At 33.0% G+C, this 14060-nt stretch overlaps 5 protein-coding genes across 6 annotated transcripts in view; 2 read left to right on the top strand and 3 right to left on the bottom strand.

Moving 5' to 3' along the window:
• The first annotated feature begins 4687 nt into the window (after window positions 1-4687).
• On the top strand, window positions 4688-5782 carry LOC107369350 (apolipoprotein D-like). The gene is made up of 4 exons (XM_015937317.3): window positions 4688-4917; window positions 5002-5212; window positions 5304-5408; window positions 5487-5782. The coding sequence occupies exons 1-4, from the start codon at window positions 4762-4764 to the stop codon at window positions 5609-5611; spliced, it is 597 nt and encodes a 198-aa protein (XP_015792803.2). The 5' UTR covers window positions 4688-4761; the 3' UTR covers window positions 5612-5782.
• Window positions 5783-7344: 1562 nt separating this feature from the next.
• On the bottom strand, window positions 7345-8119 carry LOC107369242 (methyl-CpG-binding domain protein 2-like). Its single transcript, XM_015937172.3, has 2 exons — window positions 8043-8119; window positions 7345-7971 (listed from the first exon to the last, which is right to left on the bottom strand). Exons 1-2 carry the CDS (start codon window positions 8055-8057, stop codon window positions 7426-7428), a joined length of 561 nt encoding a protein of 186 aa, XP_015792658.1. The 5' UTR covers window positions 8058-8119; the 3' UTR covers window positions 7345-7425.
• Window positions 8120-8421: 302 nt separating this feature from the next.
• Window positions 8422-9582, bottom strand: LOC107369241 (uncharacterized). The gene is made up of 2 exons (XM_015937171.3): window positions 8889-9582; window positions 8422-8814 (listed from the first exon to the last, which is right to left on the bottom strand). Exons 1-2 carry the CDS (start codon window positions 9306-9308, stop codon window positions 8422-8424), a joined length of 813 nt encoding a protein of 270 aa, XP_015792657.2. The 5' UTR covers window positions 9309-9582.
• A 424-nt stretch (window positions 9583-10006) lies between these two features.
• Window positions 10007-12057, bottom strand: LOC107369317 (uncharacterized). Its single transcript, XM_015937281.3, has 10 exons — window positions 11903-12057; window positions 11754-11837; window positions 11618-11689; window positions 11354-11551; window positions 11101-11274; window positions 10962-11036; window positions 10789-10884; window positions 10610-10705; window positions 10422-10517; window positions 10007-10346 (listed from the first exon to the last, which is right to left on the bottom strand). The coding sequence occupies exons 1-10, from the start codon at window positions 11940-11942 to the stop codon at window positions 10180-10182; spliced, it is 1098 nt and encodes a 365-aa protein (XP_015792767.2). The 5' UTR covers window positions 11943-12057; the 3' UTR covers window positions 10007-10179.
• A 1281-nt stretch (window positions 12058-13338) lies between these two features.
• Window positions 13339-14060, top strand: part of LOC107369321 (uncharacterized) — a 36566-nt gene continuing 35844 nt past the window's right edge. Inside the window, exons 1-2 of one of the 2 annotated variants that reach the window (XM_089269707.1) lie at window positions 13339-13451; window positions 13517-13600. In XM_089269707.1, coding sequence (XP_089125833.1) covers window positions 13412-13451; window positions 13517-13600 — 124 coding nt within the window. In that variant the 5' untranslated portion in view covers window positions 13339-13411. The remainder of the gene's footprint in view (window positions 13452-13516; window positions 13601-14060) is intronic. The other variant, XM_089269708.1, reaches the window with a different exon arrangement.

The following is a 14060-nucleotide window of genomic DNA, read 5'->3' as shown; positions in this document are numbered from 1 at the left end:
AGTGCTGGGCAATTTTATCGATGATCACTGGCTGCAAAAACCATTGATCACCATGAGCATCAATTAAGCAAATCTAATAATCTTTATGTTTTCGTTCACTCATTTTTCTCTATCTAGCCGAGTCTATTATCTCCAAATGCCAGTCAAAGCAATACCCTTAGCGTTCCATCTTTGAGTGTTCAACCTCATGTTCTGAGCAATAGTAAAGAAGAAGACTTTAAACCAGTAAAAGTTATCCGAAAGAAGAAGATTAATCGTAAAAATGAATCCAACAATAATATAATAAAAAATCAGCCTCTGGATATGCACATTTTTCGAGAACGTCAAGCTTGTATTAAAGACGAAAATAAAACGGCATCATTCGGTGAAATATCTAAAATCGTTGCTTCTGAATGGGAAGCTTTGTCAATCGATGAAAAGGCTGTCTACAAGAGGATAGCTGCGAATGAAAAAAACAATTAATTTAAGGACATTGCCTTAAACCATGCTATGGCAGCTGCTGGTATTAAGTAAAACTTTTATGATTATTATTAATAATATCAGCTTGTGCAAATTTTTACAAAATTTATTACAAAATTTAACCTAATTATCATTCAAATCCAAATTTTAATGATTTTTTTGACAGTAAACTAACATGAGTAGGAATTAACAGAATTAACAGATTATCATATTATTATCATATTTTTGCCTCCACGATTATGGTTCAACAAAATGTAAGTAAAGGGCGACCTGTTAATAGAGTCCGCATTTTTGAAGCTTAATTGCAATATGATAGAATTACTTAATCTAATTTTTTTGAGAAAATTGAATAGATACAAGTCTAAAAATTAGAATTTTTCATTCGGTGCATGAAAATATTCTTTTTCTACTGAATAATCTGAGTTCTTGCTTGAGTCCGGAAAAAAACTTTTGCGCAAATGTTTTTTTCGATTTTATTGAATAAATTCTGCAAAATTTCTCTACTGAATCAAAATTTTTGCTCAATTCTGTCTTTTTTAATGCTGATTCTTATGATGTGTCCTAATTAGTCCAAAACTTTTAATTGACCTTGCTATCGGTGAAATAGGTAGCGAGAGTTTCAGCTTTTTGTCGTTACTCATTTTCTCTATGTGTTTTTAACATGGGTTTGGCAAACTATTTTTAAAAAGAGCTCATTTAAAGCCCATTTAAGAAAAGAATTCGTATTTAATTACGATGAATTATATATTAAATTAAAGAGCATAGATTTGTGATTAAAGTGCTGCATTATTTGTCTGGGTAAGACATCCCTAACTTGCTGAAATTGCCGAATCCTCAAGAGGACTTTACTAACAGGTCGCCCTTTACTTCTGAATGTTAGAGTTAACTGTTTACTTATTTTACTGATTCATCTTTTTTCCAGTCTAAAGATCTCTAATCTAAAAAGAAGCGCAGAAGTGCTTCGTCAAAGCTGGGCAAACAACCTGTGACTATTGTAAGACCCCAAACACGACTTCAATCACGACGAGACAACAAAGTCTTAACCACGAGAAATAATATTGGTAGTCTCTCACCTCAAAAGCCACAGCAACTCTTTTGGTATAAGCGTTCGGAAGGATTGAGAGCGACAATTTTGTGCTCCGATTCTTGTACAAATTTCGATTTGCCTGATAATATTAAACCAGTGGGACCTCATATTGGAAACGATACAGCGTTCTTTACATTATAATCTGTAGATGCAATTCAAATTTAAATTCAAATTCAAACCGCAATAGACTTTAGATATAATAAGGTATGACGAGTAATGTTTTGGACTAATTTTTCAAAATTCAATTGCGACAGTTAGACTAGACTTACAGACACTATTTAAATATTGAAATAAAGCTGAACTTTTTAACAACGTATTGTGAAAAAATTGATCGATTTTGATCAGAAATTGTCAAGTTATAGCCTTAAATGGACAAAGACGTCAAAATCTGAGTTTACCTTTCGTCAAAAACCATAAATTTTTTACTGCATACCAGGGTTCTAAAGAATCGAAAAGTGGCCAAATTTGGCCTCAAAGTTGTTTGTAGGGAATTAATGTACCTAATATAACTCAACATAGATCGTTTGAAAGGTTCAGGTCAACATTGAGGCTAAATTTTATGGACATTTGATAAAAAACGAGATTTTTCGCGGATTGAAAAAGGACTTAGATTTCGAATATTTCAAGAGATTATTCCCAAATGAAAAGAGCAGAGGTCACTTTTCTTCTGTAAATGAAGTTCTGATCTTTTATTTGTAAATAATCTATTGAAATATTCGAAATCGAAGACCTCTTTTCCAAAAAGTCCTTTTTCAATGCGCGAAAAATCTCGTTTTTATCAACTCTCCTTAAAATCTCCGTTTCAATGGTGATCTGAACCTTTAAATCGAACTATGTTGAGTTGTATTAGTCGCATTACATCTTGTTCAACAATTCTGAGGCCAAATTCCGCCATTTTGCGATTATTCAAAACCCTGATATGAAGTTGAAAATGTATGGTTTTTTACGAAAGGCAAAATCAGATTTTGACGCCTTTGTCCATTTAAGATCATAACTCGATAATTTTTCATCATTTTTGCGCAAAATGTTCTTGAAAAGTGTACCTTCATTTTAATCTTTAAATGGTGCCTGTAAGTCTAGTCGCAATTGAATTTTGAAAAATTAGTCCAAAACATTACTCGTCATACCTTAATAGAAAAAGAAAAAGAAATAACCTATGGGCAAAAAGATTGAGACAAATATACAAATCACTTGTAAAGCTTTTTCTTGATAATCCGATTAGCCAGAGCGCCGAAACTTTCAGAAGACTGAGAAGAGAGTTCAGTTCATCTACAAGCAGAAATTCAAGATCATCGATATTCTGATCATTTTAAATTAATCATTAACTCTTGCGACAATTGAATGATTTCTTGCCTCTCAGCATAAGAAAAAAATATTGCAAAAAATCAATTAACTTTAAGATCCATTTATTCAGAAGTTATATAATATTTAAAGCTTTTTCAACATGCTAACGCTTAAAACACTCTATGACCTATCAAAATCTTTAATTTCAATCATGATATTATGCCTAAGACGACAATAATTTAGTCTAACAAATAAGAAAAAATTTAAAAATTCAACTTCAATCACCGCATAAGGGTGCCAAAAATATAAAATTTGAATCAAATGGTGCTATGTATAGTAGGTCATTATATATCAAATCAAACAGCAAGAGTTGTTCAATCTTTGATCGTTTGAAGTGAAAAGTGAAAAAGATACGAGCAATTAAACATTTGTCTCAAACTTCCTGCCCATAGGTTAGAAAAAGCTAATATCGTCTTGTAGGCATAATCCATTCTTACATAATCCGAAATCAAAATTGGGACCAGTGGGACCTCATATTGGAAACGATACAGCGTTCTTTACATTATAATTTGTAGATTCAATTGCAATTCAAATTCAAATTCAAACCGCAATAGACTTTACGAAAAAGCTATCATCATCTTGTAGGGCATAATCTATTGCAACATAATCTGAAATCAAAATTTGGGGACAATTCAACAATTTTGATTGGATTGGATGGTGGATTCAATGGATTGATTTTTTAATTTGATTGGTTTTTATATTTGGTTCGAATAATTTGGAAAGAAGAAGTCAAAAACTAAATTTAGTCGATGTAACTTGAAAAGTTGAAACCAAAAAAGTTTTGTTTGACCTTTGCCCTCTCCTACTTACCAGTTTTACTTTTTCTATGGAAAGGCTTGTATAAGCTATTGATAAAAGTTTTTTCAAAAGCCATAAAGTGGTCAAAAATATTAAAGAGAGTTTATTTGCTCTGTAGCGTTAGCAATGTATTTAGGCAAAACTACTCTTCGACTTTTTTGTCTCAAACCGGTTCGATCGCGGTTTATATTAATATTACAGGTGAACTATTATTTTCTTATTCTTCATTTTATAAATACAGATACTCAAACCTGTGATTGACAATGATCCGAAGTCAAGTTTCAAAGGTTTTGATTTTATTAGTGTTCAAAAATTATTTTGGACAAAAAAACGTCTAAGAGTAGCAACGAAGGGTTAAGATCTTCAGCAGCATCTCGCTGTCGTCGATCATGATCAAGTATCATCGTTTGCAGATGGAACCAATAATCCTGTAAAGACCAAAATAATGAGAATCTTTATCACAAAAATCGGAAAGTTTAGAGAAAGTTAGAAAGTTTTAGAATTGTTAACAATAACTTTATTTGTTGCTAGACCAATGCTAGGAACTATCAATGCCAAAGATAACACATACGTTGATTCTCAATGTGCAATTTGATGTAATCATTAATTAAATGATTATGGATTTCATAGCAATCAGGAATTGGATGAAATCAGTTCAAAACAGAAAACAGAATAAAAAATTATTATACTGATCTTATTATATTTAACAAACTCATGATTTGATTTCACTGATCAGAAATAAAAACTGTGATTATAACCGGATATTATTGTGTTATTATCAACACTTATTACGATTTCAAAAATCACTGCAAACGACTTACTGAGAATTTTGTTGCAAATATTGAAATTTATTTTTTATGATAATTATTCCCGTGACCAGTATCAATTAAAGAATCTAATATAATCAGATATTTTCATTTCGTATTGTTAGATGATAGAAGGAATAATTTGATGCATATTCAGATTCAAGTATATAAGATGAGTGAGAAACAATATTTGTTATTAGTTGTTCATTTACAGATCATTTGTGAGTTTATTCAACATAATAACCAGTTAACTCGTTAACAATAAAAATGAAACAATTTCTTTCTCTCTGTGTCTTCGCCTTTTCATTCGCCTTAGTCTTTGCGACTGGATGTGAAGAATGCAAAAAATCAGTCAAGACAAGTATTCAACCTGGCAAATGCCCTGAACCCAATCGACTTCCACAACCATTTGACCTCAATCAAGTAAGACTTTTTTCATTGAAATGAAACACAGTCATTCATTTCATATTTCAATGAAAATAATGATTTGTCTTCTTTTCTCAACAGTATCTCGGTACTTGGTATGAAATAAAGTCAACCAAACCATACTTCGAAGATGGTCAACGTTGTATCAAAGCTGACTACAAGTTTGAAACAACTACTGGTATTTTTGTTACTAACAGCACTGGACTTGATTCAGTTAACAATGAAGTTGAAAGAGTTCAATTCGCCAAGTCTTATGATCAGGACAATGTTTTCACAGCCAAAGCCTTCTTAGGTAAGTTTCATACTGAATTCTGATTATTATTAATATTTATAAATGATGAATATTCAATTTATTATCTAATTTCTTGTTTTTTAACATTCAGGTTCTGGTTATTACCTTACTACACAATATTGGGTTGTTGACACTGATTACAATAATTATGCTCTTGTTGTTTCATGTAACGATGTTTTGGGTCAGTTTAACTTCCGTAAGTATTCATCTTTCACTGAACAATGATTTCGCCAAAATGCAACTCTGAATACAAATTTTATTTCATTATTTCCAGGTGATGTTTGGATACTTTCAAGGAAACCAACATTAGACGACAATATTGTCGCAAATCTGGTTGCTGAATTAGACACGGTTGGACTTCATGGCATTGTCCTCGGTGACATAATCCAGAATTGTTAATTTGAATCACAGAATAAGCTATTATCGATAAAATCTGAACCAAATTTAACAGAATTATTAATCCTGATCCCGAACAAAAAAAAACCTTTCGAACTTTAAAAAATATTCCATTCTTTGATATCCCCTGTATTTTGAAGCCCCTGCATAATATTAAAAGCTACTTAGCCTTAATCTATTCATCTATACATACATACATTCAGGTTTCTGGGAAAGGAGTATTTGTAAAAAATCGGTTTGGGCTCAAAACAGCAAAAGTCAAAATGGCAAAAGACAAAACAGCAAAAAGTTAATATCAATTAAATTTACACTTTTCTTACAATTTATCGGAGAGTGCAAGTTAATCTACCAATTAAACGGATAATCGTATACTTTTACCTCTTTATTTACCCATAACTGCAAAAAACATTCGTCGAAGTTTCAATGTGAACATGATTTTACCGAAAATCATCGAACATAAAATTTCAAATTTCAATTTGAGTATTCTTACAAAGAGAGTAACAAGTTTTCGTTTTGTTTAATTAATTTCTTATTCTCAATCAACTTAGCCAAAGTATCTGAAAAGTATCAAAAAACGGGCAACAAAATCGTATCTGGTGTTATTCACACTGAATTTAATTTAAATTTTGAACAATGTGCTTCATTATGTCATGAATGGTCCGATGGTGAAACTGGATGTAAATCATTCAATTATTGTCCTAAAAGTAAAACAGAAAGTTCTTGTTCATTAACCGAATTTTCAGTTAAAAGTTCAAATATTAAAACCACAGAAGGAGGTTATTGCTCAAATTACGAGTTGCAAGTGGAATCAAATGGAAAGAAAAGCAAAGGTTCGTCTGAAGCAACTGAAGGAATGAGTGGACCAGGTGCTTTCAGGTTCTTCAGCAACATCTCGCTTTTGACGACCTTGTCCGGTAGCCATAGCAAACAAAGCTCCTAAGAAGTCTTGAGCTAACTTGCCTGGTTTATCGAGACCAATGAGGATTTGAAGTGGGTTGATACTCGCTTGGCAACAGTGACTGAAGCTTCAGCAGATGAGTTCTCTGAAATTAAAAGAAACAAAACCATTAAATTTTTGTTTGCTTTCATGTTATAATCTCATAACTTACTATTTCCGAAAGCGCTGAGTAAGTTTTTGAGCGCTTCTTGGACCTTCTCATTGAAAGTTTGACAAAATTCTGAAAGATTCATAAGGTTGATATATCGTTATTTGACTAGATCAGGTTAAAATATAATGAGCTCAGTATAATAATTTATTATTTATAACTATTTTCTAAAAACTAAAAACTTTGAACCTCAATATTCCGAGAATGGCATCATATGCAATCGTCATTCCTTAATCAATCATCAATGATTTATAAAATTTCTCAAAATAATGAGACTCTAAGTTCTGAGGCCAATAGCCAAAATCAAAAGAACCGTTGCTAAATTGTTAAAAGTATTTGATCCATTACGTGCACAAACAATTTTCATCGACTAACAATAAGTTATCAGTTCCTTAACTCTTACGATCGCAGAATTGTTGAAGGGTTGACTGAATCATCGTATCATGATCAAGTATCATCGTTTGCAGATGGAACCAATAATCCTGTAAAGACCAAAATAATGAGAATCTTTATCACAAAAATCGGAAAGTTTAGAGAAAGTTAGAAAGTTTTAGAATTGTTAACAATAACTTTATTTGTTGCTAGTTTAACTTTAACTCATAAATGGGAATATAAACTCAAGTCGTTATAAATCACTTTTATTTGAATATTCAAAAGACATTAAGTAAAAGAAAGTCGATTAATTTTGTTATATACAATGCATTACAATTATTATTGGTATTTACAATATTGACTTTTTTCATAATCCTGCAACGCTAAGGCCAATTCACGTCGCAGTGAGTTAACTACCTCTTCTTGTGTACGAATATCGTCATCAGATATTATTAGAGTTTCAACTAAGGGTTGTTTAGGATCCAAAAAGACATCCGGGTGCGCGTCCAAGACACTTTTTTCAGTTGTTTGTCCAATAATTGGACCTTGGTTAAGATGTAGGGAACTTATAACACTTCTAAAGGCTGTATCGTTTCCAATATGAGGTCCCACTGGTTTAATATTATCAGGCAAATCGAAACTTTCACAAGAATCGGAGCGCAAAATGGTCGGTCTCAATCCTTCCAAACGCTTATACCAAAAGAGTTGCTGGGGCTTTTGAGGTGAGATATTGCCAATATCGGTTCTAGTGGTAAAGGTGTTGTTGCCTCGTCGTGATTGGAGTCGTGTTTGAGGTCGTGATTGGGATCGTACAATAGCCACAGGTTGTTTGCGGAGCTTCGACGAGGCACTTCTTTGCTTCTTTTTAGATTTCGGATCTTTAGACTGAAAAAAAGACCAAGAAAAAAATCAGTAAAATTAGTAAACAGTCGACTCTAACATTCAGAAGTACTTACAGTTTTGTGAGCCATAATTGTGAAGGCAAAAATATGATAAAGGGAAAAAAAGGTAGGTACAGAGAGCCTGAATTCAGATCAATTGTTGAACAGTGCGTCACAATAGTCACAAATAAACTGACTTATTTAGACTTATTTCACAGCTATATACCGATTATTTAAACTGCTTAAGTTTATTCAGCATAAACAGTTTAAGTGTCGATAGTTTTTTAGGTAGGAAATTTTAATCTGTTAATTCTGTTAATAATTCCTACTTATGTTAGTTTATTGCCATGAAATTCAGTAACATCATTATTTTTTAATAAATTTCACAAAAAAAGATTTTTAGAAGCTGTTATTATCAATATTAATCATGAAAATACGGAACATTTTGAAAGTTTTACTTAATACCAGCAACGGCCATAGCATGGTTTAAGGCAATGTCCTTAAATTGATTGTTTTTTTCATTCTCAGCTTTCCTCTTGTAGACAGCCTTTTCATCAATTGACAGAGCTTCCCATTCAGAGGCAACGATTTTGGATATTTCACCGAATGATGCCGTTTTATTTTCCTCTTTAATACGAGCTTGACGTTCTCGGAAAAAATGTGCATATCCTGAGGCTGATTTTTTATTATTGTTGGGCTCCTTTTTACGATTGGTCTTCTTCTTTCGGATAACTTTTACTGGTTTAAAGTCTTCTTCTTTATTATTGTTCAGAACATGAGGTTGAACACTTAATGGTGTAACGCTAAGGGTATTGCCTTGACTGGGATTTGGGAATGATAGACTCGGCTAGATAGAGAAAAATGAGAAAACGAAAACGAAGATTATTAATTAGCTTAATCAATTAATTGTTCATAACATACCACATCACAATCAATCTGAGGAGAGTAGCTACAGCTTTCTGCATGTTTCTGAAGAACACCTATGGCATCATCCATTCGTTCCTCCATATATCTATTGAAAGATGTTGACCAGGAACCAGTTCCTTCAGATCCTTGAAGAACCGATACATTGATTGGTGAAGTTGGATTAAGTTGATGAGATTGGTTACAATATGAGTTATAATTTGGAGCAGTCGAACTATTCCAAGCATCTGGAGTGTTGATATAATCATTATATCCTTCAGAGGAAAAGGAATCAAAGTTAACTTGGTTGGAACCAACAAAATAGTTTTGGCCATTATTTTGGGTGTCATATCCATCTTTGAATTTATTAAAACAATTTTGATACACTCCTAAGTGGCTAATTCCTGGCTGCTCTGTGTTAGTAACTGGACCATTCATGATGAGAGACAAAAAACTTAGTGAGAAGTATTGAATGTAACGATGAAAATGGATGAGTCTTGTTGACCACTCAAGAAAAAGGGACAGAAGTAATTAGAAAGATGACAAAGAAATAAAAATTGAAAAAATCAGAAATCGTTGCTTGTGAGGAAAGCTGAAAATGCTAGGAACGACCAATGCATCCTGAATAAGGTTTTTATTTGATGCATAATAGCACCGTCTGAAAATTTGCAATTCACACCGTTATTTCACTAAACTTTCACTAAAGAACCCAGTGTGAGTAAATTGAGTATTGATACTTTCATTTTGCTAAAGTAAATCGAAATAAAACGACGCTGAAGCCATTAGACGCACACACATTATTTATCTTCTCTCGCTGGTGAAAAGGTTAAAATAAGAAGAAAACTTGATCAGATTTTATTTTAGTTTGTAATTTAGTAGTGAATCGACTATAATTGATGGTTATATGCTAATTCACTGAGTATAACCTGTGTGGCTGCATTATGAGACTTATGTATTTGTATGCCTTGGAGTTTAGTCACAATTAGTTAGTTGAAATACAGGGAAACATGGAGAAGAAGATGACCTTTTGAACCATATAATCGCGTCAGATGTACATGGTAAAATTTAAAATGAGTTATGCAGTTAGTAAATTGTTTTGAACTAATGTTTTCAAAAGAAAAATTGAAACATGTAAGTTGCAAATATGAATTTATTTTATTGAATCATTAAGATGACAAATGGATAGAAGTGGTTACAGAAAAATATTAGCTACAGAATCTTTATGCGTGCTGCACGAGTTATAGATGATTGATTTTAGATCAATCATTAATCGAAATTGTGTCACACATTTAACTGAATTGAATTGCATTCATTGCCGTTCGGCCATCCCAATACCATACGACGCTGATTCGAGATGAGCTTGCTTAAGGTCTGCAAAAAACTTGCCGACATCACCTGATTGAATATCTTCGGTTAGTGCGAATGGACTGAGGGCACGCTTTCCTCGGCTGGAAGATGATGTCTTGGCGACGGCATCTGATGATTATTTACAAGATTTTTACATTAGTTGACTAAGTTTTTACACAACATTCACTCAATTTTTGGACTTACCTTGCAATTGTCCAAAGAGGCTTATGAGCTTCCAAACAGCGTCTTCAGCGCTGTACTTGGCAACAGTAAAGGCTGTTGATAATTCATTGGATTGAGCTGCGAGTTATAAAAAGTTATAATTTTACATGAATTGATCAAGTTTCAATACAAAGCTTTCCTTGATAGTATTAATATAATAGTCAACTTACGTTTGCATTGTTCAAAGAGGGTTATGAACTTCCAAAGAGCACCGTCAACACTGAACTTTGCCATGGTGAAGGCCTTTGATAATTCATTGGGTTCAGCTATTAACAAGAGAGTTTTAAATTAATGGACATCTTCGGAAATAGCATCTTCACAATTTTTGAGTTATAAGTGGTTAACTTACAGTTAGTTTGTTCAATGAGGGAAAAGAGCTTGTCGATAGCTTCTTCAGCGTTGCTTTCGGCTTTTATGACGGAATCTGATGATTCACTGGATTGGGCTAGTTTTAAGAGGTTTAGATGGCAAATTAATCCTTTATGTTTCAACAAAATATGCTCTTGATTATGGATAACTTACGTTTAAATTGTTCGAAGAAGGCAAAGATCTTCTTGAGAGATTCTTCAGAGTTTTGCTTGGCTTCATCAGAAAGCTCTGTTAAGAAAAGATTGGTATTGATTAATATATTTAAATTGAAAAGAGTTGACGAACAACTTACTCTTGAGGTCTTCAACAGCATCTCTCTTTCGTCGACCAGGAGCTACTTCAGCGAGGACTTTCAACAAGTCATGAGCGAATGCGAATAAATTACCTTGAGCAAGATCATCAATGAGTGCAAATGGGTTGCTGTCTCGCTTAGTTACAATGACTGAAGCTTCAGTAGCTTGATGCTCTGAAATTAAGAGAAACAGAAAAATAAGTTTTGTACGCTTTCATTCTAGCATCTCATAGCCTTGCAGTCGATAACCTACGGTTTACGAAATCGCTTAGTAAGTTTCTAAGATCTTCAACAGCATCTCTCTTTCGTCGACCAGGAGCTACATCAGCAAGAACTTTCAATAAGTCTTGAGCAAATGCGACTAAATCACCTTTACCAAGATCATCGAACAGTGCGAATGGGTTGCTGGATCGCTTAGTTACAGTGACTGAAGCTTCAGTTGTTTGGTTCTCTGCAATTAAAAGAAAGAGGAAAATTAAATTTTCTGTTGCTTATGTCTTATAGTCTTATAACTTACTGTCGTTTCCGAAAGCGTTGAATAGGTTTTTAAAGGCTTCTTGGACCTTCTCATTGAAGTTTTGACCGAATTCTTCAAGATTCATAAGGAAGATATGTTATTTAACTGGCTCAGGACAATATAGTTAGATACTTACGTTCAAAAGCGTGGAAAGCATTTTGAGTGTTGTTCTGGATATCATTGACTAAGCTTCGCTTGTTCAATGAGCTAGCAGAGGCAGCTGTGAGGAATGGATGAAAAGGATTAGAAATGATATTTGATACAAGACTTTGAGTTATATCTTACCTCCAATGAAGCAGAGAGCCAAGACAATGGTGAAACGCATTTTGATTTGGTTGAGGATGAGAATTCCGTTCGATGAACAATTCTAAACTGGATTATTCCAATGAATGATTATTTCGATGGAAAAGCAACTCTTTTTATACTAAATCTCGTTTGCTTCGAAAAGCTACATTTCTGTATTGAATATTATCTGGTTGACATATTCTTCACATTTAGAAGTCGCTCATCTTCCGAACATTGAAATGTCAATCAAAATCAATTGTATTGGATGTAGATTTATGCTGTAATTTTCGTGACTGTGGCGATTACATATTTATACCTATCTATGGCATATTTTGATTTCGTTCATATTATTTGAACTCAAGATCCAGACGCTTCTGCAACTGTATCTCAATAGCTCGACTTATACAGTTATTGAGTGACTTTGAAATCGGTAAATCAATTGTTATATCTTGACAGATCAACATGTGGATCAATTATCCTTCTTCGTCACAATAATTTGATGGAGCAACAAGCCATGGATTGCGCATTAACACTTGGACCATTCTCATTCATAATTTGAGTTTTAATTAAAAACGAAGACCGAATTTTGATTTGTTTAATTGCTTTCTATCAATAATAAAGCCAGAAATCTGTAAACATCTTTAAAAGTGGTTTGTAAAAGTTTGAAGTCAAAACTGTTCAAATGGTCACTCAGTGCAAGAATGGACATTTCATTTACTTAGTTCTATAATAAGTTGTATTTTAACCTGAAACTGGCTTTTCATTTCAAATCAAATCATTTTTTTTGTAATTAATCATATATGATTTAATTAAATACCATTGTTTATTTTGATTGATTTGGAAATATGTGACAGTTAGATGAAGCTCCAGAAAGAATCAAATGAGTGTGAGTACATTGAGTATTGATGCACCAATGCTTTGCTTTTGTTGAAGGGACCGAAATGAAATGACTGTGAAATTAAAAGCCATTGGACTCGAATAGTAATGCTTCTTTGCTGTGAAAAGGGTTTTGGTCTGAAGCAGTAAACCCAATCCTGCAAAAGTTCCAATGGTAAACTAGTAAAAGCTTAGAGCAGTGACTTTGTGGAGGCATAAAAACCGCGTTCATTAATGTTATGAAAAAATTTCTGAGGTCAGAAAGTTTTCGAGAGAATAGAGGTAAAAGTAAACTTTGATTGACTTTTGTTCGATTATGGAAGCTGATTTTTTTCGTGGAACTTATTTCACTAATGCAACTTTTAATGATCAACCAGAAAATGTACTCATTATGGGAATAAAATTTTCAGTTTCTGTATTAGAGGTACTTCGATTTACGGACAAGTTATTCAATTTTAGCGAGGACAATAGAGAATGAGCTGAGACTCAGATTTTACATAAAATATAATGTACATCAAGTCTATGGCACTTCCTATGGCCGTTAGTAGTTGATTGAATTTATAATCATTCATTGGAATAATCCAGTTTAGAATAGATCATCGAACGGAATTCTCATCCTAAACCTAAATCAAAATGCGTTTCACCATTGTCTTGGCTCTCTGCTTCATTGGAGGTAAGATATAACTCAAAATCTTGTATCAAGTATCATTTCTAACCCTTTCCATCTATTCCTTACAGCTGCCTCTGCTAGCTCATTGAACAAGCGAAGCTTCCTCGATGATATCCAGAACAACACTCAAAATGCTTTCCACGCTTTTGAACGTAAGTATCTAACTTTATTGTGCTAAGTTAGTCAAAGACTTCAATGAGAAGGTCCAAGAAGCCTTTAAAAACTTATTCAGTGCATTCGGAAACAGTAAGTTATAAGATTTTAACATGAAAGCAAACAAAGGATGGCCGGACAGCAATAAAATTTGCGACTTATTTTCCATTAATAATTGAATAACGCATGAAGCTTACACTAAAATTCTGTATTGTGGACACTTTTCTTTGCTTACTTCTATCGATTTGCTACCTAAATTATTCACTAAACCAAATTCACATGAATTTAACTTGCAAATTACATGTTTAAATCTTTTCATTTTGATAACATGAGCTCAAAACAATTTGCTAACGGCATATCTTCTTCTCAACGTTTCCCTGTATCACAACTAACCTTTATGACTAAATTACACCTTCAAGGCATACAAATACATAAGCAAAAGTCTCATAATGCATCCAC

The sequence above is a fragment of the Tetranychus urticae genome, chromosome 3, assembly GCF_039701765.1.
Source record: "Tetranychus urticae isolate SD_2017Ah chromosome 3, NJAU_TeUrti_SD_1.0, whole genome shotgun sequence".
Taxonomy (NCBI): Eukaryota; Metazoa; Arthropoda; class Arachnida; order Trombidiformes; family Tetranychidae; genus Tetranychus; species Tetranychus urticae.
The sequence above is the reverse complement of the archived record's forward strand: the minus strand, read 5'-3'. Positions and strand labels throughout refer to the sequence as shown.

Excerpts from the sequence above, each read along its gene's own strand:
- LOC107369317 (XM_015937281.3), bottom strand. The coding sequence starts at position 11,942 with ATGCGTTTCACCATTGTCTTGGCTCTCTGCTTCATTGGAG. Across the intron at positions 11,037-11,100 it reads TGCTGTTGAAGACCTCAAGA|AGCTTTCTGATGAAGCCAAG; the intron begins GTAAGTTGTTCG and ends TTTTCTTAACAG. Across the intron at positions 10,706-10,788 it reads CCTCATTGAACAAACTAACT|CTGAACCCAATGAATTATCA; the intron begins GTAAGTTAACCA and ends TCTTGTTAATAG.
- LOC107369241 (XM_015937171.3), bottom strand. The coding sequence starts at position 9,308 with ATGAATGGTCCAGTTACTAACACAGAGCAGCCAGGAATTAGCCACTTA. Across the intron at positions 8,815-8,888 it reads CTCAGATTGATTGTGATGTG|CCGAGTCTATCATTCCCAAA; the intron begins GTATGTTATGAA and ends TTCTCTATCTAG.
- LOC107369350 (XM_015937317.3), top strand. The coding sequence starts at position 4,762 with ATGAAACAATTTCTTTCTCTCTGTGTCTTCGCCTTTTCATTCGCCTTA. Across the intron at positions 5,213-5,303 it reads CACAGCCAAAGCCTTCTTAG|GTTCTGGTTATTACCTTACT; the intron begins GTAAGTTTCATA and ends TTTAACATTCAG. Across the intron at positions 5,409-5,486 it reads TTTGGGTCAGTTTAACTTCC|GTGATGTTTGGATACTTTCA; the intron begins GTAAGTATTCAT and ends CATTATTTCCAG.